The sequence below is a fragment of the Solea senegalensis genome, linkage group LG10 (genome assembly GCF_019176455.1).
Source record: "Solea senegalensis isolate Sse05_10M linkage group LG10, IFAPA_SoseM_1, whole genome shotgun sequence".
NCBI classification, from domain to species: domain Eukaryota; kingdom Metazoa; phylum Chordata; class Actinopteri; order Pleuronectiformes; family Soleidae; genus Solea; species Solea senegalensis.
In genome coordinates, this window is record NC_058030.1 from 18,922,778 (window position 1) to 18,946,953 (window position 24,176).

The window sequence follows — 24,176 nt, forward strand, 5'->3', positions numbered from 1 at the left end:
ACAATCAATAATATCACTTAAATAATTAAACTTAATCTACAAAAGAAGTCACACACTCATGTTTTGTCCCTTGTACCTACAAATACTGGTGAATAGTCATAATCTCAATTAGATATACACTGATTAATCAAATTTGGCCCACACGTTAGGAAACACTGTTCATACTAATGAATGCATCCAACAAGCTACAGAAACGGCGACCCCGCCCCACTCGTGTATTTTGACGACTCCGGTAATACAAATCAAGCACACACAATCGAGTCCAGTCGTCTCCAATCGTGACGTATTTCCTGGAGAGAGCGTTCTTGTGTCAGTTTGTTGTCATCTCCATCCAGTGGTGAGTGTGAGCCGCTGTTTCATTCGTTTACCTCAAGTCTCCCCTCGTGTTTGCTGTTTTATTGTTTGATATTTCTACACGAGTGTGTTTAACTTTGCGTGTGTGAATTACTGCCCACAATGCTTTAGGCAGCTCACAAGGCACGTGCACATTCAGAGGGGAAAAAAAAAAACGCTAAAGACGGTTGAAGTTGTCTGTTAAAAGAGAAATACATGCGTTTCTACGCAACCATGGTGGCGCTAGTGACAGCGGCAAGTTGGTGGCGGGTACAAAGCAAAACGGGATAGTGTTCGTCACTTTTGAGGATGAGCGTGTTCGGAAAGTGTCACTATCGTTCGATGCAAAGTTGAGAGGGAAGCCGCAGGAGAAAGGGGAGTCTCCGCCCGGAGGGAGAAGAAGAAGAAGAAGAAGAAGAAGGAGGAGGAGAAGAAGAGGATGGAGATGAGGATGCTTCACGTCGCGGTGCTTGTCAGCGTCTAACTGGGCGAAGGTAGGACTGAGTATCTGCTCGGTTTTTTCAGTTGTTTAAAAAAACAAAACAAAAAACCCCCCCAAGAGTGTTTGTTTTGTTGTTCCGTGTGTAAAAACTGGGTGGGGAGTGGTGGTGACAGTGTGGGTGGGCATAATGGGACTATATTTGCGGAAAGCATGCTGGTTATTGTAGCATAAAGTGCGTGAGCTGCTGGTTTCCCAGTCAGGTGAATGCCTGGCGGACAATCTTTCTCAGCCCAATCCATGTGGATCTTATTTTACTGGACTTCACCTCTTTTACCTGAGCTGCTTTTTTTTAACCTTGCTTCTCTGAAGTTGGTAAGAAGACAAAGGCACGTTTATTGTTTCAACTCTTCTTTTTTTATGTGACTCTGTTCATCTGGGTTTATGCATTTCTTTCTCCTCACCCTGTTTGTCTCTCTTAAACATTTTCTCTCTCATTTACTCAGGAGCACTTAAAAGCCTCTTAATTACTTAATTTACTCAGTGTAAGGTGGGGATTGCTGTCATTTATATCCGTTAGCTCTGCTGCTTTCTCCAGCAAGACTTGAAATATGGAGGAGGGTTTTAAAAATAAATTGCGAGGGGGGAACTTTTCTCTTTTTTCTTTCAATAAAATGAAGCAATTTGACCACAGAGCGATAAGTGGTGGTCTACTTTTCAAATCTTGATAACCACTCAGAGTGCTTTGATGTTCAGTTCTGTCATACACGCTCACATTCATACGGCACATTTACTGTGTACGCTGCACTTTCTCTCTCACACATCTGTCAGAGCTATTCACACGCTGCTGGCTGCCACCACCAAACAGTCTGGAGTTCAGTGGACGCATCACAAGGCGGGGATCAAACCTTCCAGATGAAAAATGACACAGTTTTAGGGCTGCAACAATGTGTCAATGAATCCCTTGTTAAACTGCTAATTATATATAACAAAGAAATTGTTAAAATTGATGCATTTTGGTTTGAGGACAAAATAAGACAACTGAGAACATCATCACTTGAAGACAGTTTCAACATTTTTTAATTCTTTTTGGACCAAACAACAAATCAATTAATAGAAAAGAAATTGACAGTTTAATTGACTATAAAAATAATCCTTAATTGCACTACACAGCTTTTCTGAGTAGCTTCAGAAAGCATAGTTTATTATTATTATTATTATTATTATAATAATGTAGACCTTTTTATAGACACAGTTAAATGCACATTAATTGGAGTATAGGTTACTTACAGGAGAACATAAACTGACTTTTTTGTATATGTCCAATGCTGATGCACATCTTAGAAATCATGTCAACCAATGTTTTCCTCTTTTTCCTAATAATAAAATGATAACACAAAATTGCCAAACATATGTCAACATTTATCAAACAACACTCGTCTGTCTCTCCAATCTGTATTCTGTCAATGTACATTAAATACAAGTAATAATTGATTAATCTAATTAATTGAGACAGATTAATTAGTCATTATGGGAACTGATAAACTGGCCCACTGTTTTTAATTTATAAATGACTTTCAGTCAAAATCAGCAGGGGATTTTGCATAGAAACAGCGTATTGTGACTCTCATCTCTCCCGCCCTCCAGTCTGTTTCAGCACAACAATGCAGTCCGATTATCACACGTACATCATCCAATAATTTAGTTGTTCTCATTTGTTTTCTGTCGAAGTATAATGCTCAAACAAAGGGGGCAGAAAATACAACTGAGGGGACAAATCCCCCTTATGACCTCCCATGTCGACAGGCTCGGTACTGGCACCACATGTACAGTATGACTGTTGCAAGGAATACCAAGAGTGCTCTGTTTTTAACCAACAAGCTGGGAAAGCACTCCAGTTAAAGTGATGGAAGTCCTCCTGCCTTGTCCTCTGGTTGCTGTTATTGTTTTCCTGTCGTGCAAGTCCCACCACGATCTCCACAGGGGATGAAATCAAGGTCACAGCAGCTGAGGCAAACATCACGGCTCCAGGGCTTCCCTCAGAATTGGATTACATTACCTCACCATATCTTATTTTACCTTATAAAACAAACCTCTGTGCTTCTCCTTGTTTGGCCCAAATCATGTCCAGGCCAGCTGAGGAGATAAAAGCTATTAAAAGGGTTTGTTTTTTTGTCTTCTTGATAGCCAGAGGAAGCGTGACTGAGTGCTTCACATACACACTCCTCCCTAGACGGCACCTATCCACTCCTGCTAATTTGTCACCAGCACTGAGTTGACAGTGCTAATTCTTCAGGTGTGTGCTTTTAGGAGCTTTAAGGAGACAGAAGCCGGGAAGACAAACTTTTCAACTGCGAAACTCGTATATAAACCAGGACACAGAGTGTTGTGGATGAGGGTTAGTTTGACACAGGGAATAATGCCAAGATTCAGATGGCTGTTAAAAACTGGGTTGGATCCCATCACTTATAGGATTGATTATTTCTGCTGGACACATTGCTGCTGCCCTCAACAACAGTTTGCCTGGTATTTCCATCTCTCCGGGTCGCAGACTGTGGGAGCTTAGATGGATCGGACTTTAGTGGTACTCAGTCACAGTGTCCTCGCTCACTTCAGTGTGTCTCAGATAATCACCGCTTCCTGCCGTGAACCGCTGTCCTGTTTGAGCACAAGACGCCGCACAGTGCTTCTGGTTTTCCAATCATACTCTAAAGTGCAGCAATTTTTTTTCTCTCTCCGGAGAGGAAGCTTGGCTGTCAGAGTTAGTTCAAGTGTGGAGCCGTATTCTCATGTGTCTCGGTTTTCTCTGATGAGGCAGCCCTGATCACATGTCGTGTGTTACTTTGACTGGTGGGCAGCAACATGTGCTGTCACAGCTTCCCATGCTTTTTATTTACAAATGGAAATCACACTTGCTCATCCCCACTAGACGTAGATTTGTTAGTCTTTCACATTATTTTATGTTGCGTCTTTGTGCTCTGATATAAATACAGAGAAAACCTGCACACATCTGCAACGATTAGTCAATGAATTATTTATTGATTATTTAATTAATCATCAACCATTTTAATAAACAATTGGTTGAGGTTTTTTTTTTTATAATAATTCAAACAAGCTCTCTGATTTTTCGCCCCCTTAAATGTGAATATTTTCCGGTTTCATTGAACCGAATCATTTTGGTTTGTGTTTGAGAACGTGATTAATCAAGATAATAATCAACTAATTAAACAATAATCCTTTGTTGCAGCTCTACACGCACTGTTTGTTAGGCCAAATTCTGTTGTGAAAATCAGTGCTTTTACATTACTGTGCACAGGAGTTGTTGATCCACTGCTGCCTACATCAGCACGTTCAAATGTGTTGTTATCTTGTTGTTTGAAATCCTTTGTTTTGATTTGCAGTGATTAAAACTTACCATATGAGGCAGCAGCAGACCAGCAACACCCATTATCCTGTGAGCTAAAATCCCTGATTTTCTCTATGGAATCTGGTGCGGGGGAGTGAAAGTTTTATAAAGAGACACAAAATTCAGTTTCTTGTCTGAAACCACTGTCTAACAGTGAAATGAATTATCCATCTTATTTTTTAAAACAACATACACTTAGGCTGATAGAGTTTTTATGAGGTGAGCTGTTTGTTTGGTGGACGGAATCATTTTCTTCCCAGTGTCCATCGTGGAAGCCAGGCTGCATCCAGCACTTCTAAACACAGAGTGCAGTCACCTCTATGTAAGATGATGACTATGTTTTATACAACACACTATCGCTATTACTTTATGTCACTACATCAATATGTCAAGGGGGGAATGTGGGCCAAGCAGATGGAGCCATTTGTTAATTATTCCACTCCGCTAGCAGCTGACTGACAGTGGACATTTAATGCCAATGTGGATATTTGGGTAAAAAGAGTTGATGATATACTGGCGGATATTTGTATTTTTAATAAACTCTTTGGCGGGGATGCCTGAAATTTGATTATCTAAAAAGTCACACAAATATCCACAAATATGTTTAGAGTTTAGAAATATAAAATGAGCTTTATTGGCTGAATTGGAAAAACCTGGTTCTATAAACTGTAAAGTTTCTTTTAAAAATAAATCATAAAATGATCATTAATTCAAGTGAATGTGAAAGGGTCTCAGACACGTGGATGTAATTTTAAATAAACAGCAGCTTGCAGTTTAAAAATAATTCAGAAAACTAAAGGCCTCAAATTCTTGTAGTCAAGGAAATTATACTATGTCTTTAGGCAGTAGTGGCCAATAGTATACCTCATACTGCTGCTTCTGTGTGGCTTTAGTGGCTTTAGCTATACATTACAACCAGTTGTTTATTTCACATAACTTTAATACAGCTTGCAACATCAAAAACCTTTTAATAAGGTATACAAACAAAATACTGATACAGCCTTAAAGCAGTTGTGAAGAGAAATTATGTAACATTATGTTGTAACACATTTCCACCTGAAAGCAGGTTCAAGCAACTCTATCAGACGTGTTCGTGCGGCTACGCCAGTAAATTTCACCCCCTAAGCCTTTGTGTTTGTTATGTTTTCAGTCACTTCCTGTGTTGAGAGGTTGTTGTTCGCGTTCCACACAAGCACTAAAATATGGAGAAACACACGGTGTTGTTGCACTAGAGGCTTAACCAGCATTGCGGGAACTCATTTGACAATGGTTTGAATGCAACAGACATTTGTTTGAATTGAAAGGTCATGTACCACAGTTTATCATCACTGTATTGATAGGAATGTATTAACTCTGCTCAGATCTTCATTGACATTCTTTGTGTAACGCGTAGTGATCAATATTCATCTCGTATCGCTTGCAAAGCAACAATATGAAGAATATCTCACAATGTACAGGCGTCTGCCCCAGGTTGTAAATATGTTGTCACATTCAGGACAATGCATATCTGACCCATCTCTCCATGTTCTTGGTGTAAAAAAGCAAGTTGATGTCAAAAGGACAGGTCATCTATCTCTTCATTTATCCAATATTTATATTGGAAGGATGAGGGTCACGGGGAGGCTGAAACTAATCCCAGGTGACATTGGGCTAGAGAAGTAGAGTCCACACTGGACAGGTCGCCAGCCAGTCACGGGAGGAGAGGAATCACTCTGTGGTTAATTTATACAAGGCAGTTGTGTTGTGTGTTGGCAGCTGAGCAGCTCTGAAGTGGGTGAGGGTGAAGGGCGCTCCTGAAGGGCACCTCAGCTGTCAGTGTTGAGCGGGAATAGAGGATTGCTCATTATCAATTTTCCAAGGGTATCTAAGCAAAGTGTCTTGATTGCAGCTTGCTGCTACTGCTGCTGTTTCATGGGTGTTTGTCTTTCCTTTTTTTTCTTCCCTCTGATCAAAAAACTCTCGCTGGCATTTTCAGCATGAGCTACCGAGCTCCATGTGGTGATCTGTCAGTAGCTGTAAACAAAAAAGTGCTGAATTAATACTTCTAAACTGCCTTGTTATTTGAGCCTACCACAGGTCACTTATCCACCCCTACATTTCCGCTGGCCCACACACACTCAAATGCACTACTTATCTTAAGAGAGATTATGCAACTGATTTTCTATTTTCATTGTAGTGGAGATGTTTAGGTGTCCAGTTCACCTGGTTTCATCTCACTTTTAGACCTTTGATGTATATTGCAAGAGTAAGCAGCGCCTTGTTAACTCCTCTCCTGCTTGCTTTGAGAGAAGGTGTTTTGGACGCAGTGTTATTATGTGCTTGTTATTTTCTGCAATGCTGTCTGAAAGGAGGTATACCCACACCTCTCTCTCCATCTATCTTTTCCTCGCTTCCCTCAGTAGCAGCAGACCCCCTGCTCCTGTTTTTGTGACTTCGGCATAGCATCTAATGAGCTCAGAAGAGCTGCTCCATGGGAAAGAGTGACAGCCCCTGGCCATGTTTCCACAACCTGTCCTGCTGCGTTCAAATCACACCCACTCCAAAATGTATCTGTGAAAACACCGATTTATTCTGTGAGTTTCGACTTTTTAAATAATTTGCATACGCTGAACTTCCTGGAAGCAGGGGACAATTGTTCGGAATAGGGATGGGTGAAGGAAATCCCTGTTGGTTTAAAGAAAGGTATGAAATGTGTCTCTGCATTTGGAAGAGCATTGTCAGGAAGCAAAAACAAGCTTAGCTGAAAATCAATTGCCTTGTTACACTTGAAATTGCTCACTGTCAATAGACATTCTTGCAATTAGAGGTTCAGGGGTTTTGTTTTCCAAGTCCTCGAGAAAGGGTTATTTGACAGTACTCATAGTCACAGTGGAAAATCAATACTGATTCTTCATATCCACAGTCGTCCTCCGTTTGTTTCTGGTCTTTATATTTTTCCATTGCTTGGCTTATTTGTTTGGTTAAATAATCAAAATCTTTCTGTTCTTGTTAACTTAAAGGTGCCTGAATGGGGTCAAATCCAACTTGGGCCGATTTTAACTTTACTAGCCTTTACCACAGGTGTGATTAGCCAATCAAGATTGGACCAATTGGGTGTATTGTGTGATATTTAAAAAGAAACACTGTTCCCCATTTTTTATTTTTTTTAGCATGATTTAGAAACACAACATTCATTCATCAACATGCTTAAAAAACTGAGACAAAACATTCATTCCTCCCCAGTTAGTCCACCTTATGTCATGTTTGCCAGGCCCCCACGGTTTAACGTACAGTATGTTGGGGAAACTGCACATTCTATTGCTGACATGATACAATAATGCACGGAGAATGAGTTTGATTTTTAGATTTTAATGTGCCAGGGATGCAGAACACTCCTTATGTTTTCATATACCCAAACTGTTCTCTGGCACTATTATTCCTTTATTGTGTGCCCTTTCTTTTTTATTGTTTTCAATTGTAATTAATTGCCCTTTGTGTGAGCGTGTGAGCTTTCAACCACTGACGTAATAATCACCACTGAATTGGAAGTCATTTTAAAAGGTTTTATTTAAATGTTTAAGAGTGGAAGAAACCTGATCATAGAAACAGAGTATTCTACTGTAGGTTTGTCTTACCTGTCAGAAGTTCAATTGTTTCTCAAAAAATGTTAATTAAACAGAAAAACTAAAACCCCCGTGGCAACATAAAGCCTGTAATCTTCATTAGACACCACAATTTAAACTGTTTTTCCATTAAGAGCTGCACACTGATGATTTTGCTCTTCTCAGAGTCTAAAGAAGCTGGGGATAAAATGTTAATTTGTTCTGAGAGGTGGCCACAGAGGAGCGACTTCCACCTTTAATCAGCTTACTGGATCAAAAAACACGAACATAGTTAACATAAAACATCACTGAGCACCCAGAGGAAAGGGATCTTCAGAGAGTATGAGCAAGCAGATATATTGAGGCCTAGTGTTGGTATGGTGGTGGTGGCAATGAATAAAGGTCATCAAAACATGTATCATCATGAGTCATCCTCTGGGGACCATCAGTGACCAGTATTTATACTGACGTCAACATGGAATCATAAAGGCATGTGACGGGAAACTCAAATAGAGCTGGAAGCTCAAGTTTCCTGCTTATATTTTTTGTCCTGGTGATAGTAATAGACCAAATAGGAATCTCTGTAGAATTAAACTCCCATAGGAGAGTTTGGATGTGTTGACACCGTCATCCATCAAGGCCCCAGTCATTACTCAGTCACTGTCATTGTAGCAGCTTGGTTTGGCTCATCACCTTACTGAGGAACATTTACGTTTCTCGCATATCCTCTCAGTTTTCCTCAGAAAAATGCTCGGGACTAAAATGATGGACAGACCGACTGTCAAAAACATCCTGCCATTGTAATGTTGTTGTTATGAGAATAACAACCTGTCCTGTTCTCCCCATACGACTGCCCTTTCCTATACCTACTAATGGATACGTTTGTCCTGAAAGTTGTTTTCTTTTTGGTACAACAACACCTTACTCCGCCTTTCTTTACCTTTCTTTACCTTTCCTTACCTTACCTCACCTCGATCCTACCAGAAAAACAACAGGAAAAAGCAATACTGGAACATAGTGTTCAAATCTCAGTGGCTGAGATTGAGATCCGGAACTCACTGAATGACGCCATGATGCCAGATTGGTGAGATCAGCAGTGGGACTGGACAGGCATTTAGACCTGCATCCTCCTGATCTTTCCTAGGATCAGTGCAGGATTTGCACACCTTCCCACTCCTTTATGTTTGACCCTAGAGGTTTCTTTTCATTCATCTCAAATCAAACCATAAATCAAAGGCCAGCAGAATGTCCCAGTCTCTTTTTTTGATTTTGTTTCGACATCTGCTCAAATAATGGTCCTGGTCATATACCTAATAAGTGGTTGGTTGGTTGGATGCAATTTTTTAATAATGAACAAGATATACTTAGTTTGCTGTCCACTGAGGTAAAAAGCATAAAACAAGTGAAGATTTCTTACATTTTTTTTCTTGGCAATTATATATTTGGTTTGTTTTCTGACTGTTGTTTGTTCTAATTCAGGTCCAAGTGTGTCCCAGTTAAGAAGGCCATGTTTGTGTTCATAGCTGGCTCTGTCCTCCTGTCTCCAGGCCACTGGTCTACTTTGCTGCTGTAAGGTAGAGCAGCACCGCTCTGCCCGAGAAGCAGTGACAGACGAACAAACAGACCGCCCTGTGAGGTGTTCTCCTTTTCATGGATGCCAGGGTGGCCCTGCTGTACTTGTGGACAGTCCTCGTCCTCCTGATCGCTGAACTGAAGGGGACTGATGCTGCAGAAGTCTACACCAACACCTGGGCTGTCCAGATCAACGGGGGACCAGAGGAGGCTGACCGCATCGCCAGGGAACATGGTTTCAGCAACCTCGGCAACGTAAGTTCCTCTTCCAATATTCCTCACTACACCTCTCCGATTTTACTTCAAGAAATGTATCCATATCAACATCATGCTTGTGAGTGAACAAAGGTGTGATTATGTCGATAATTGAAAGCCAGGATTAGAGACTCGTGGTACGTTCACACTGAATGCTAAGTGATTTTTCATGTTGTATTCATGTGGCTGAATCATTTGTATTGAGTAAACACAATTGGCAACTTCTTGCCTGAGCGCTAACCAACATGGAGCTTGAAGTGACACACGCATATTTATTTACCAGTTTGCATGGATTTTGACAGGGATTTCAACTTTCTGCCAAGCCGTCTCCCTCTACGCCCGGTCTTGCTCGCTCGGGGTGTGCACATACAACAGCAGTTCTCACTTCAATTATTTTAACTTGAGCAACTGGAGCAGTTACTCGTGTGACTATCACAAAAGTTGCATCTAACACACGTCTTTGCATTGATTTTGTATCACACCAAAAAAAACAATGTGTCGTGTTTGGCGTGAATGCATCTTAACAAGACACCTTTTAGGCTATTCTGTTTCTGAAATGTGACCCCTTCTATTTCATAAAGCCTAAGTGGGGCATTCATTTCCTTCCTAAAGCACTAACAGACAATTGTGTTTTCAGAGAAGTGTTAGAAATATACAGGAATAATGTCATATATTTTAGGGTCTAAAGAATTGTTGTTTTATATAATTCTAGAGTAGGTCATTAAATTATATTGCTGGCACTTTTGTTTTAGGCTTTGCCAAGTCATTTTAAGTAATTGAGCTGTTGTTTCACATAGTTTGTGGATAGGTAAAGAAAAAAAAAAACTGTCAAAAGAATGGGCACAGTGAGAGCAGGGCGTAGTGACTTATTGTTTCTCCATTGGTGTGTTAGGTTCCCTGAATATCAAAAAGCTACCGGGACTAAGCTTTTCCATATTTGTGTTCAGCAGTTGACAGTGAGTAGCTTTTCGGTCCCCTCTTCCCTTGTTGCACCACTTGAGACTTACCTTCATTTGCATGCATCTTTGTGGAACTGCCAGAGTGTTACACACGCCAGTGAACAGCCTTCTGGATTAGGAAGTATGCGTAGGAGGTTATGCATATTCCCGCCTCCCTTCTTCTCATCTCAAATGAAGAGGATTTTCTGATATGGAGGTTATCAAAACTGATTCAGGGTTATAATTTTGTTTGTTTGTTTTGTCTGAGATTTTGTGTGGAGTGTATTTCAAATGTTTGTCGTTTAACTGTTACTGGTCAGTTGTTGGATTGGTTTCAGGGAATAGGGACTAGATTAGATGTGTGTCATATTATTAAATGCTTATTTTCAAATTCACCGTTCTATTAGTACCCAAAACTCAGCTGGGGTAAGGGGACTTACGCTCTGCTTGAATCTGGAGTCCATTTAGTATTGATCGGGATGGCTGCAGTTGTTACAACAGTCTAGAACTATTGTACTGCAGGCTGAAAGAAAAGCCTATATTAGGTTTTATGCAACCTAACTGACGTTTACTCTTAATTGCTTCTGTAAATTCTAGATAGAGAATCAATCTTTAGACTAAGTGAATTGGATAAAAAAAAAAAAGGTTAAATATTCCTAGCACAGAGCACCCATATATATTCTACACAATCACCCGTAGACACGGGGCTATGGAGCAAAAAAGGGTCCCCGCTTTCTCCAGACAAGGCAAATCTTCTTTCCCTCATATTCTCATTATGTGATCAGCCTCCTGCCCAAAAACCTTTATTGCCTTCCCTCTCCTGTTTACGATTCCTTCCCTCATTTCACCCCCTCAGAAAGACTTTTTACTGCATCTACTTTACCTATTAAGCCCTTAATTAGCAGGGAGATGTATAGATGTATTGCCTTAATTTGATTAGTATTGCCTTTTCCTAATTAATGACTGTGTACTGCTGAAAGTAGGCACAGGAAAGAGTCCTTTCAATCCAATTCACAAGGTTTATGACTATTTCTGCTGCCATATTGTAACACTTGATTTAATTTTGAAAAGCTAAACCTGCTTTCTCTGAGTGATATATGTCTGATCAATGAATCACAACTTCAATTTACATATAAATTTGAAGCAAAAGGCTGGAAAAACATACCTTACATGACCTCCAAAAGTCCCCTGCGCCTTATCTATGGCTCCTCCTGACCGAGTCGCGATCTGGGATTGACTGCTCTCATGTGCATGTGTGTCATTGACTCACTGATGCCATATGGCAGCTCATCATTTACGTGTACGTGACATGAAGCTGTTCAGAGTGTGAAAGACTTTTCTATGGTTCACAGCGCTTCCTCAAGATGTCCTTTTTCTTCAGCTGAAAAAAAAAAAAAAATTCTATGGTGATGCTTCTTTTTGCAGTTTTTTGAGAGAACGAGGGAGTAGCAAATTTAGATGGATAATTAAAGGAGAGAGTTGGAAAGATAGTGGAAAGATAATTGACACATTCCCATTGGAAAAGTACGCAAAGTCAGACACAGAGAAGTGTGGGAGACACTAGCAACAAAAAGTTGAAGATAGCTAATGGAATACGGGATGGCAGAATGGGGTGAATTAAGCATTATCCATTGTGTGGAATAAGATTTTGTGTGGGTTCATCATTTTATTGTTTCAGTGAGGCATCCAAGTAAGGTTTATTTTAATCTAAAGTCCCAGAGTTGATGCTGAGAGACAGATGATCTACGGGCTATTTGCCATATCTGTGCTCTGGTGCTGGGTTATGCGAGGTTTTAGGTCTGGCTTTGTAGGGGTGAATGCTTGGAAAAGAAACAGCCATGTCATTTAACTGTCATCTTTTCTACAGGGCACTTGGAGAAGAAACAGCAGGAAGGCTAATTTATAAACATGAGCCTATGTTTTTCTTTTTATTGCTAATGTGTTACAGGATCGTCATGTAAATAATTATTTGTTCACTGCAGTGCTTAGAGATGCATTTTCTTTCGTCTTTATCTATTTGTGGTAGTGTAGTAATGATTTTGAAACCGGAAGCTATTGCTTTGTAACAGATGGTATAGTGCAAATTCTTCCACTGGCTGAAAAAGTGGTGACGACACTGGTGTTACGGTCACACTGCCGTCTGCCTCACTCTTGGTGGTGCACTCAAAAGTGTGTGTGTATTTGCCTTCAGAAACTCTGACCTTGATCACACACACCACAATTTTGTTTGTGTAGAATGTATGTTTTTTTGTATGCACGACATCAGTTTTATGTTTGTCCATTCTGGGAGAAAGATCCCTCATCTGTAGCTTCATCCAAGGTTAATTCCATTTTTGTCCCCCTCATAAAAGGGTTTTATTTTTGGTCCTTTCCTGAACTAGAAATGAGCCAATACAATACTCAATGTGGGTATCAATCAAAATAATTGGCTGGGATATCAATAAAATACAAAAGTAAAACCCTAAAGATCATGGAAGTATTTCACTCTACACATGTGCCACCACATTTGACTTTAAGTCAAAACAAGACAAAAGAAAAAGCCATATTTAAATAAAAAAAGTTATCATTAGATACAAAAGGAGGTGATTTTTATCTGACACCCACAATTGGTATTAAGCCATCCCAAACCAGCTACATGTACAGATTGAAGAGCCTGTCAAAGCAAATTGTGATTTGTTAATTAGTGCTACAGAAATAAAATTCACTTGATATTTCTTATGGCTATATATATATATACATATATATGTATATGTATATGTACATATATACATGTGTATATATATATATATGTATATAAAAAAGAGAGAGAGAGAGAGAGATAATTGCAGTATTGCACATATGTGCTCCTCTCCCTGATGTATTTATCAGGGAGAGGAAGTGAAATTGCACAGAATATTGCACATGGTTACAGTGAGGTAGTGTCTGGTTATTTTACATAGAGTTCAGTGGTTTTGATTTGCCATCAGTCTGACTGTGGCCAGGAAAAAGCTGTTGAAAAAGCGAGTTCTGTGTGTTATAATGCTGTTATATCAAGATACACTTGATATACCTTAGATAGAATTAATTTCATCCACATTTTGATAGACAACCCAAAAGGAAAAGGAAAAGGAAGAGAAACGGTGCTTTGAACCCATCATGACGTGATGTGACGTTAAGTTGACGCACACAGTGTAAGACAAGCGAGAGGGGGAGTCATGTTTTCATGACTGCAGCCATGCGCACCAACATGCCAGAAGTGAGAGTGAGTCAAAAGAAACCTTGAGCGATCAGTGTTCCCAAAGAAGACCGAGAAGACGACACCCAAAGCAAGAGAACACACAAAGCAAGACTTTACAGTCTGAGAAAGTACATGCCGGTGGCTGTCCCTTTAAAGCTAATGTGATGTTTTGCACCACAACAGCAGACCATGGTGTCTTCTCATTCTAGTGTCCTGCCATACAACACACGGTGATATTGCATGCTTTATTACTAAAGACAAGGTGCAATTAAGCACAGTTGAAAAATAACGGATTTAAGCAACTGATAAAAGTATTTGACCCTTTGTTACCAACTCCCTGGCCGTAAATATTCTCTCTCAGACAGTTCTCCCCCACTATATACGGACTGCAGAGAGATGATAGTAGAAGAGCTGCAGGAGCTGTCATACTTTGCTTCCATGTCAGATTGGTCAAGCCATCCATCCATCCATTATCTACCGCTTTATCCTCCACCGGAGGGTCACGGGGGGGTGCCGTGCCAATCTCAGGTGACATAGTACATGGTACATCCTGGACAGTTCGCAAATCCATCACGGGGCCACGCATAGAGACAAACAACCATTCACTCTCACATTCACACCTATGGCCAGTTTTGAGTGTCCAATATACCTAATCCCCATGTTGCATGTTTTTGGATTGTGGGAGGAAGCCAGAGAACCCAACCGGGGCTCGAACCCTGGGTCTTCTTGCTGCTGAGTGCTAACCACTACACCAACCGTGTGGTCCGCATGCGTGTTCAATTTAACCTATTTTGAGCTCTATAAAGAATAAGACACAGCACGAAGGTAGTTCCTGATATTTGTCTTTGTTTAGAAGTGATCAAATTATTTATTCTGTTCACCTTTGAACCTGGAAGTATTAAGTTTTTATTTACTATTTACCTGTTTTATTTGTCTAGATTAATTTGCAGAACATGTGCTACAGTTGTCATGTTCAACTTGTGGAAAAATGCCTAATATTTAAATCAAAATAACATTTTCTTATCTTTGCATTTCACTTTAGAGTAAAGGGGAACCTTAAGCTTGACAGAAATATTGATGTGATTTATATTGTGACATACATATCGGAATCGAATGATACAAAAAAGTATAATGTGATGTGATTTTTTTTTTTCCCTATCGCTCAGCCCTTTGTTTGAGTTTTATCTATGTCTGAATTAAGCCATCATTCAGGAGAGTAGTTACACCTCTAATCTGCAGAATAATCCATTTGAGTTAGATCTTAATTTTCCTGTGTGAGAGGTGGACCTGTCTGTTTGTGCGTGTGTTCATGTCATAAATACTTCCCAGTGCACACCGACATTTAAGTTGACACAGAGAGCTTGTTATATCCATTTTTCTGTGATGTGTTTAATCATGTTTTTTTGTTTGTTGTTTTTTTTTTGTTTTTTTTTTTCAATCATGATTTTGTGTCTGTGTGGGTGTACCAGTTCAGGGTTTGGAGCTAAATGCCATGTTTTGTTCTTGGTGAGCCGAGTCAGAATCACTGTTTTTATGAGGATGGACAGGCTCTGTGGGTGTTGATAGACTGAATCACCCTGCTCTGTGATGTAGACTTCTCATGCCAGAGACTCTCACTTTGCCTTTGTCTTTGTCCTCCTGTCTGTCTCTGTACATCTCCATCTCTGTCTCTAGGTCTCTTATTGTTAATAGGTAATCTACTAAAAACATATGGCTGTAGTGATTTTTGAAATGAACAACTTGCAGATTTTGTTATCCCAAATTTCCACCATCTGCTCCACCAGTCGTGATCCTCAGCAAAAACTGCAGGAAACGCTCCACTGGCTCTTTTGTTGTAGACGTAAAAAGGTAATTGCCGGATGGTGAGCAAATGTTCGGCTGCCGTCACTTGATTGCTCCATAATATTCGTTCAAAATCCAATATTCGTTCAAAATCCAATATTCATTCTGCTGTTTTGTGGTTTTTCAGACCAGTTTTTTTCTTCTTTTTTTTTCAATTTCATACTACCATAGCTCCAAATACACACAGATGCACACTTGCTCTGTGGTAGTTGGAATGTAATTTAGTCCAAGGCCTTTGTCCATTACTGTGCACGATACACTGCCAAATGTGATGCACTGGCCCTCTGGCCATTTCTGTGTCACTCACTCTCCCCCTCTTTCTTTATTCACTTCTATTCAAATGAGCTGTATTGGCATGAGATGTAACAACATAAATACATGAAATGCACTCTTGCTCCTCTCTCTCTCTCTCTCTCTCTCTCCCTCCCTGGTTTACTGCTGTGTTGAGACGGTCACAACCTATCAGGACTAAGCTCATGCTTAATTGCTTGTGAAGTGACAGTGATGCTTTTAAGAATGCACTGGGGCAGTTTTGCTGCGTGGGTAAGGAGAGTTTGATTATTTTAAACTCAGATGTGATTTGTACAGGGAACTCTGTCAGATGGGCTGATGATATCAGTCCGCACTTTTATCTTGCTTTCATTTGCCTTGAGTGCGATTGGGAGGTGTGTGTGTGTGCGCATCTGTGTGTTCATTTAGGTCTCATTTTGAGGGTTTAACGGTTTGTTAAAATGAACATCAAAGATACTGTACCCCGCTCTCTGTCGAGGTGGTTTTGCGCCGTGTGTTTGTTGTTGTGTCTCTCGTGCATACTGTTCTGAGATGTTCATATCCCCACACTTAAACACTGCAGTTTCACTCATAAACTCACACCACATTGTTCTGGAGCTGCAACACTGATGTCTGCTATTTCCCTCAAGACTTGCAAAGGAAAATAACAAGTGCCTCGCAGCGCCCCCCGCCTCTGTCACGCTATTGTCTCAAGTCGTTTTCACAATAGCTTTAACGATGTTTATTTTTCATCCCTTTGTTTTTCATTAATAGGTTAATAACTTGGTTTCCACTGTAATTATCCATCATGGACTTTATAGGAGTGAAAATGAGTGTCTCTCTTTTTAGATCATGCAGAACTGATTTATGTATGTATTTATTTATATATGTATTTGTTTGGTTTAATAAGGACAGTGAACATTGATAAACATTTCTTTTAATCTGCTGGTTTTAGCCGGAGGCTATTTTTTCAAGTGAACTCCCAGGACAGACAACAGTGTCACCCTACAAACAGAATATAAAATTTAAATTTCAAAGCATTACTCAAGTACACAGGACAATAATACATCAGAACAGAAATCAGTGCTCATAGAAATATGATTCAGGACATAGTATATTATATTAAAAGATACCAAAAAAACTTTTATATAAAACATGCAACACAGTGACTGACAATACAAAAATGACAACACTTACTTACTAACAATACTTATATACATTATTTTTGAATTGTTGAATTAATATAATTTCCCAAATGTATTTCTGCTACTGCAGCACCATTTCCCCCCTCAACATCATTAAGTTTGCATAAAATGAGTCTCCAAACCCCTAGAAATTTCAAGAGAGCTGCATTTCAGTCACAAATGTCATCGGTTTTCTTTCTTGTCTCCTTTTTTCTGCCGCTCCCTATTTTTTTCCCCCTTCCATACTTCCTGTGAGTTAGACTGCAGCCTCACATGAATACACTAGCATCCCTACAGCTTGGATTAAATTGCTCTTGACAGTTTGTAAATTTCCTACCAATGGTCATTTTAAATTTTAATTACATTTTAATCCAAATCTTGTGCTTTTTAAACAGTGTTAAATCTAAAAAAGGAAAAACTGTTTTCTTCTCTTAAACCGATGATTACACCCAAATGCTGAACACTCATTTGAATGAATCCTGATTGCTCTTCTCATAAAGTGTACTTGATTTGAATGACTGAGTATCATAAAACGGTAAAATAGAATAAAAAATTCTTGGTTGCTTCCCAATCGTCACTATTCTTCTAAACCAAGTAGAGATGAATACATGATAACATGCCTGCTGACTAAAATCTCCATTCATTTCTCCTTTGCTTGTTCTTATTTTCTTACTATGTGTGTGTGTGTATGGGTGTACCTATATTTTTGGTATTGCTGTAAGCTGGACTCATTTAAGTGACGTACCACAACAAAACCTACACTGATGACAAGGTTTGGATAATAGAGAAGTTTCTGAGGCAAAAAGAAAACTGTGCAACTAACAACAAGCCAACGTCAGCCGAACAGAACAATGATTCACGACGACCAAAACCCAAGACCAGAAAATGCCACCAAAGACCTTGCTGTGTGTTGTCATTGGCAGGGGACAGCATTTGTATTGTTAAAACAATTTTTTTTTAAAAAAAGTATTGCACAGCAAATGATTGACATTTGTAAAGTGTTCATTGTTAACCAGATGTATTTATTGTTTAAAAAATGACGCTATTATAGTTATAATTGCACATTTCATATTTTTATTTTCTCACAAAGCAATATTGAGGTTATTTGTATCTCTAAAGCAAAAATGTCGCGGGGCCCCCGGGAAATTTCTTCCTCCAAAGGGGGGCCCAACTGAAAAAGTCTGGGAACCACTGTGTTAAGGTAAGGTTTAGGCATTAACTGCTTATTGTTAGGATTATACAGGTAATTAAACAGCTTCAGAATCATTGTGATGGTTAAATGGCTTGTTGCCGGGAGATGGGGGGCTGTCTCCACTCCCATTACCATCTTTTAGCGAAAAACCCGGCCCAAAAGTGTATTTGCACATGGTTTCACAGCTTGCGTTTGCTGGCTCCATTGAAAACAAATGCACATGGCCTGGAGAGCTGACGGGAGCTGACACTGTGAGTGTCAGTGGTGAGTTTTAATGACAGTGAGGATAAAGAGGTGGACACGGGGGGAAAAAAGCAAAAAACTGACCAGATTTACAGAGTTCTGCTTTATGGTTAGGAATATTGCAGTATTTAGGCTGTCCAAATAATTTAAAGTCAATGCAGTATCCTACTAAAAATAGCTGTGCAAACATTTTGATTTTGTGGTTTTCCGTTGGTATAGACTTCTGCTCTGAAGCTCCTGTGACTGTCAGCCCACTTGCATCAAATAAAACTTGTTTTGACATCAGTTTTCCATGGAGAAAATCAGACCAGCGTTTTTATTTCCTGCAGACCCTCACACACAAATAAAATGGACTTATTGTTACACTTACAATTAGGCCCCCTTTACACCTGGCCTTAGAATGTGTTTTCTGTGATCAGATAGCGATTGGATAGTGCTTCACCATATGCATTTAAACCCCCAAGGGAAGTAGTCGTCTTCGACAAATGGAAAACCAACAAAAGCAGAGGAGACTGTGCAGTTTCGCCTTAATGCTTTCACATTAGCTGTGTTCGTATTTCCGCTCATGAAGTTGTTGTGGGTGGAGCGGAGACAGAGACACATTGCATTTACACTTCTCTTCAATGTGGTCACAATGTGTCTCCCGAAGCTACCTCACGAAGTGGTTTGGCAGATCGGATAACAATCCATCCTCAATGCGTCTCGGGTGTATTTACAGCTGTACTGTGTGTGTAAGTTAGTGGTCAGGCACTATCCGATTGCAATCTGATTGCAGAAAACACATTTTAATGCCAGGTATAAAGGGGGCCTTATTCACAGAGGTTGATCACTCATTTGTCTGTGATGCCTCTTCTGCCTCTTCACTAAAGTGGAGCTAAAAGCTAACAAATGAGGCCACAGATTTGTTCCTTACTTCCTCATCTATGGCAAATAACACACTGCTTTTCAGACACTTTGGTGTTGTGACTGTCCACTCGGGAGGATAGTTTAGTTTACTTGTGACCTCCATTTGTGTTGTTATTGTTCTTAGTGATAGATTCAAAGTGGATCGAAGGCCAAGCTTCGCTCATTGTACCCTCTGCTTCAAACTTACTTACTTCAAACAGTGTGATGGGCCTCCAGGCTGTATATTTTGAATACGACCTTTGAGTTTGAACAGATAATTGAATTTCGGATAAAAGGTTACAGCCATAATCTTGCAACATAAATAATATTTTTAGCCTTTTACAATGTATTCATGTGCCTTTGTGGCCACTCTCCCCTTAATAATCTATAATCTTCTAATCCTTTGTTAAAAAAGGTTGCATGCAGATCTGCTCTCTTTCCTCTGTGCTCCCTCTCCCCTCTTTCAGTTGTCCTCCTGACCCTTTCTTTATCCCCTAGCTTCCAATTTCTTTCAGTGTTTACTCATCTGATCTGACTGAAGTGTGCCCCTCCTTGTTACTGAGCTATCTCTCATTCAAATGCACCACTTCATTACATGAAGCCTGTAGCCACAGACCTTTTAGCTTTTTCCAAAAATGGGCTGGTGCTGTGCCAAAGATCTGAAGAAATCATTACTAAAAAGGTGCTCAGAGCTGTGTTTTTATAACAAATTTTTTTTTAACCTATTAAATGAATTAAAAGTTTTTATTCTCTTTTTACATGCAAAAATATATTTTATGGGGTGTTTTTATTCCTTTGCCAAGCTAAAGCGGCGTGAGCGAATGGACAAGGGAATATTTACTAACTTTACCAGCAAGTACAAGGACCAAACCAGTGTGTTTAATGGGTAATGGCTGCATTTCTGAGCTGACATAAACAGTAACTAAACCACTGGTCTGAGGCTAGCTCTGCCCAATGTCTGGTTTAGAAAATCTACAAAAAGTGGGCAGGGAGTTATCAGTGACTGATGCGAAGGCAGATTGCTCTGCACAGTTGTGCATATGGAATAACTACTATATTTATATCATGATGCATGTTGTTTATTTCACAGCTCTGTTTCACACTATGTGTTGCCAAAGCTGTCCCCGTCAAATAAGAGCATTTGCTTTAGTTACTGTGTGATACTAATGTGAAGTTGCAGGGCTGCTTTCCCATTTCAATATAATCCTGAATCCTTGATCAACATTCCTTACATCACTGGTGACACGTATATATAGTGCTTGTTATAATGATTGTGCTGTCATATTCATGCAAGCAGAAAGGTTCTTCTTGTTAATCACAGGTTTGTGAGTTGACCTGGATTTGAAGCATGGTAGCATAATATAAAAAAAGAAAGAGAAAATATGGACTACTCTCTTGAAAGAAGTCTTCATCTGTGGTCAAGTTTCAGGAGCATCATAGTACCAAAACACCTTTGGTAGGCATGTCTACCAGGAAACTGCTGAGGTTAGAAAGAGCATTAATGTTTTTTTTTAAATTAGGGCCTGAATCTGATGGCATAGATCAAGCATGTGGAGAAGGCGTAGGTCTATCAGACTACTCTCTGTTCCAGTGAGGTATAGAACCAACCAAGCATGCGTATTGTCTATCCTCTTTCAAGTCTCTTTTCTTCAGGGAGACTACTCACATTCATAATCTGCCCATTATTGACTTCTGTGCGCTCTGAGTAAATTGAAGATGGAACTTTCCTTTCATTCAGCATTGACTTTTGTTCGCAGGGAAGATTGTAGCTATAGTGTATTTAAGTCTCAGCTTCAGCCACAGTAGCAACAACTTATGGTACAACACTGTATTTCACTCCCACAATCGCTAACAGCATGGCCACTTTCAGACGTGGCACAACCATCGCAAGTGATCTCAGAGTAGCAAGAAGATCAAGACTTGAAGGGCCTGAGATCAAGTCAAGACCAGGACCAAAGCAGGGCTCTCACGGTTACTGTAAAAATGAAATACCGCTGTAGGTAATACACCACCATAGAGGATGACAAGCTACTGCCGCAAACCCACATGACGCCACCTTGTATTCAGACCACTTCAGTCAGAAACAGTGGCCACTGCATCAGTAGATAAACAGGTGCTGTTTCCCATTAAGAGCAGCAGTGACGAGCTGATTGCTGTGACAACGTCCGACATTTTGCTGTGCCATTTTTGTCACTCTGTGACTGGCGTCGCACTGTCTACTGTGGCTCTGTATTACAGCTTGATTGACTTTTGCTTTTAACTACTGTGACTATCAACCTTTGTGATAATACAACTGTAAAGCCACTTTTTGCATATCTTTTGGAATCCATTTTACAGATCAACAATAAAGTTTTATTAGTAAAAAAGAATTGCAGTGCTCTGAAATAGCTAACTTTACTGAGAAATTGGAGAATCACCCTTAGTGTATTTTACGCAATATGTTGTGTAAATTTCAAGATTAATTCACAATAGCTCATATCAGACAATTACAATTTCTAACTTCTTGTTGGTTATTGGTTACATTTGGTTACATCTGAATAGACACTGGCACACAAACACACTGATAATGGACACATTTTTATGATCAAGCTCTCTCATAAACGGAAATTAAATGCCTCCAGATTGTGTTTTATCCTTGTTGGTTCTCTTCTTGGAATTTTCCTGAACAGTCCTTTACTGTGGACAAGAGCTGTTCATTCATTAAGCAGACTATTGTATAGAGTGGACATAACAGAAGGGATATTAATGATTAACCATTAGTCGATTAATTGCCGTTAAAAATTTAACCATCATTGTCTGTTTCTTTTCGTTGTTGGGTAATTTCTAATTTGTGTTCTGTGTAGTTTCATTAACCAAAGCACTTGTGTAATTAGCAGAAAAAGAATTGTGGCTACAGACATGATGCTATACTGCTTATGGACCACTAGTTTTCAAGTGCATCTAACAGCGTGTCTGGTTACAAGTCAAGTTCCCTTTCCACTTGGACACAGGCTGCCCCTGTAACTTATGTACCACTGATGTATAGCATATTTGAAGGAAAAACATTTCTATAATCTGTTGTTAATAATTAATGGCCTATTGTTTATTAACCCATTCAACCATTGCTTAAGGAAAGTGCATGAAATTTGCAATCCTACATATACTATATATCCTCTGTTTGTTTTTGCTATTTAATACAATTGACCAATGCATTTAATTCCTATGTGAGTATTTTCCACACACAGTGAGCACACACTTTTGTCTGTCTACTACGCTACAAGAGCACCAACTGGACATGTTCCTCAGTTGGAGAGAAAAATAACCACATGTCAGTGGTCAGACGTCCACTGACACGAACTACAAGTGAGTATTACTGAAGCTGTGCTTCGGGGATGTTGATGGAGGGGAAAACACTCTTCATTCACTTCCCTCCTATCTGTCTTCCTGCTGAGATTCTTTGGTCGGCTTCTCTATCTCTAGACCACTGTCACACCTCAGTCATTTGTACTCGGCAGATACATCTGTCAGGGCGTTAGCGTGCATATGCGGCACTCAGGCGCACATTACGGAATAATCAATGACACCATGACATGCAGACAGATATGTTGTGCTACAGTGGCTCAGCCTTCTGAAGTCTTTATGTGAGATGTTTTCACAGTGATATACACAAAATCACTGGGTGAAGTACTATTTGTGAAAGTCTCTGCGGGTGTGTAATGAATCATTCATTGCACTAGTAGCATCAGTTTTGATGCCAATTGAATGTATTGATCTGCTAAAAGAAATAATCAAATTACGCCGGCTTCAGTAAGAATCAGTCTGAAACACTTTGAAGTGCAATAATCAAGATGAGACCACTTTGCCAGAAACTGGCACAATTACTGCCACTGCCATTACGACTACCACTATTTCTGCCACATTGCACTAATATGAATGTTAAGTCTAGTGTTACTGTTGCTACAAGTAATACGACCATCTGCAGTAAAAACTGATGCTCCACATTGTGTCGTCTTCAGCAGAACACTGGGCAGCCCTTCAGTGCAATATTTTACAATCTGTATAAAGTAAGTCTTTTAATTTGTTTCTGAATCAAATGTCCTAAAGTCGTATTGAATCATCAAGAAATAAGAAGTAATCATTATTTCCTTTGAGGCAAAATGCCAAGTCGAATAATTAATTAAACTGCAAATCCAGAAATCTACAAACAAATCCACAAACTGTGAGCACTTTTTCAATTTCCAAAAAGCTTCTCCTTCCCGGCAGCTCTTGTTAAAGGAGAGTTTGTCCCTTGCTCTGCCTGTAGGTAAAAAAAAGAAAAGAAGAAACTTTGCACGGATCTGGAGTCAGCCTTGGGCTCTCCACAAGGAATATCCTTAAGGCATTTTGTATGCCAAGAAAAAGGCTGTTTTGAGCTTTTTCATTTCACCAGCCGCATCAGATATGACACATACTTCAATTTTAACACGTACCTGTGCTGAGTCTTCGTCACTGTACCATGTTTTCCTATCCGCCATTAACATGCAGTGCAATTAGATGACCTTTCTCTTTTCTTTTCTCATGTGATCGTTGTGTGATCCTGGCTTGGAGCACTATAAAAATGCATTATGCATTGGTATCAGGAAGGTTATAAATGGAAGTTACGATTTGGAAATAAAACAATTCTGTTATAGGTGAGGCGGGAATTGGAACACCCAGAGGTTACAAGCGAAACTTCAGATTAGTGCTCAGCCACTATTAAATTCTTCTCGGAGAACCCAGCTCCTCCTTGTATTCCAGCTCCACTAATATACAGAGAGCAGAGAGCTTTCAATCTGAAGCCTGCAAGTATACAAATAATCTG

The 24,176-nt window shown here is 39.7% G+C and overlaps 1 protein-coding gene across 1 annotated transcript in view; it reads left to right on the forward strand.

The window, feature by feature from the left end:
- The first annotated feature begins 326 nt into the window (after nt 1-326).
- furinb (furin (paired basic amino acid cleaving enzyme) b) overlaps nt 327-24,176 on the forward strand; it is a 100,226-nt gene continuing 76,376 nt past the window's right edge. Inside the window, exons 1-2 of the mRNA XM_044036083.1 lie at nt 327-827; nt 9,307-9,586. Coding sequence (XP_043892018.1) covers nt 9,410-9,586 — 177 coding nt within the window. The 5' untranslated portion in view covers nt 327-827; nt 9,307-9,409. The remainder of the gene's footprint in view (nt 828-9,306; nt 9,587-24,176) is intronic.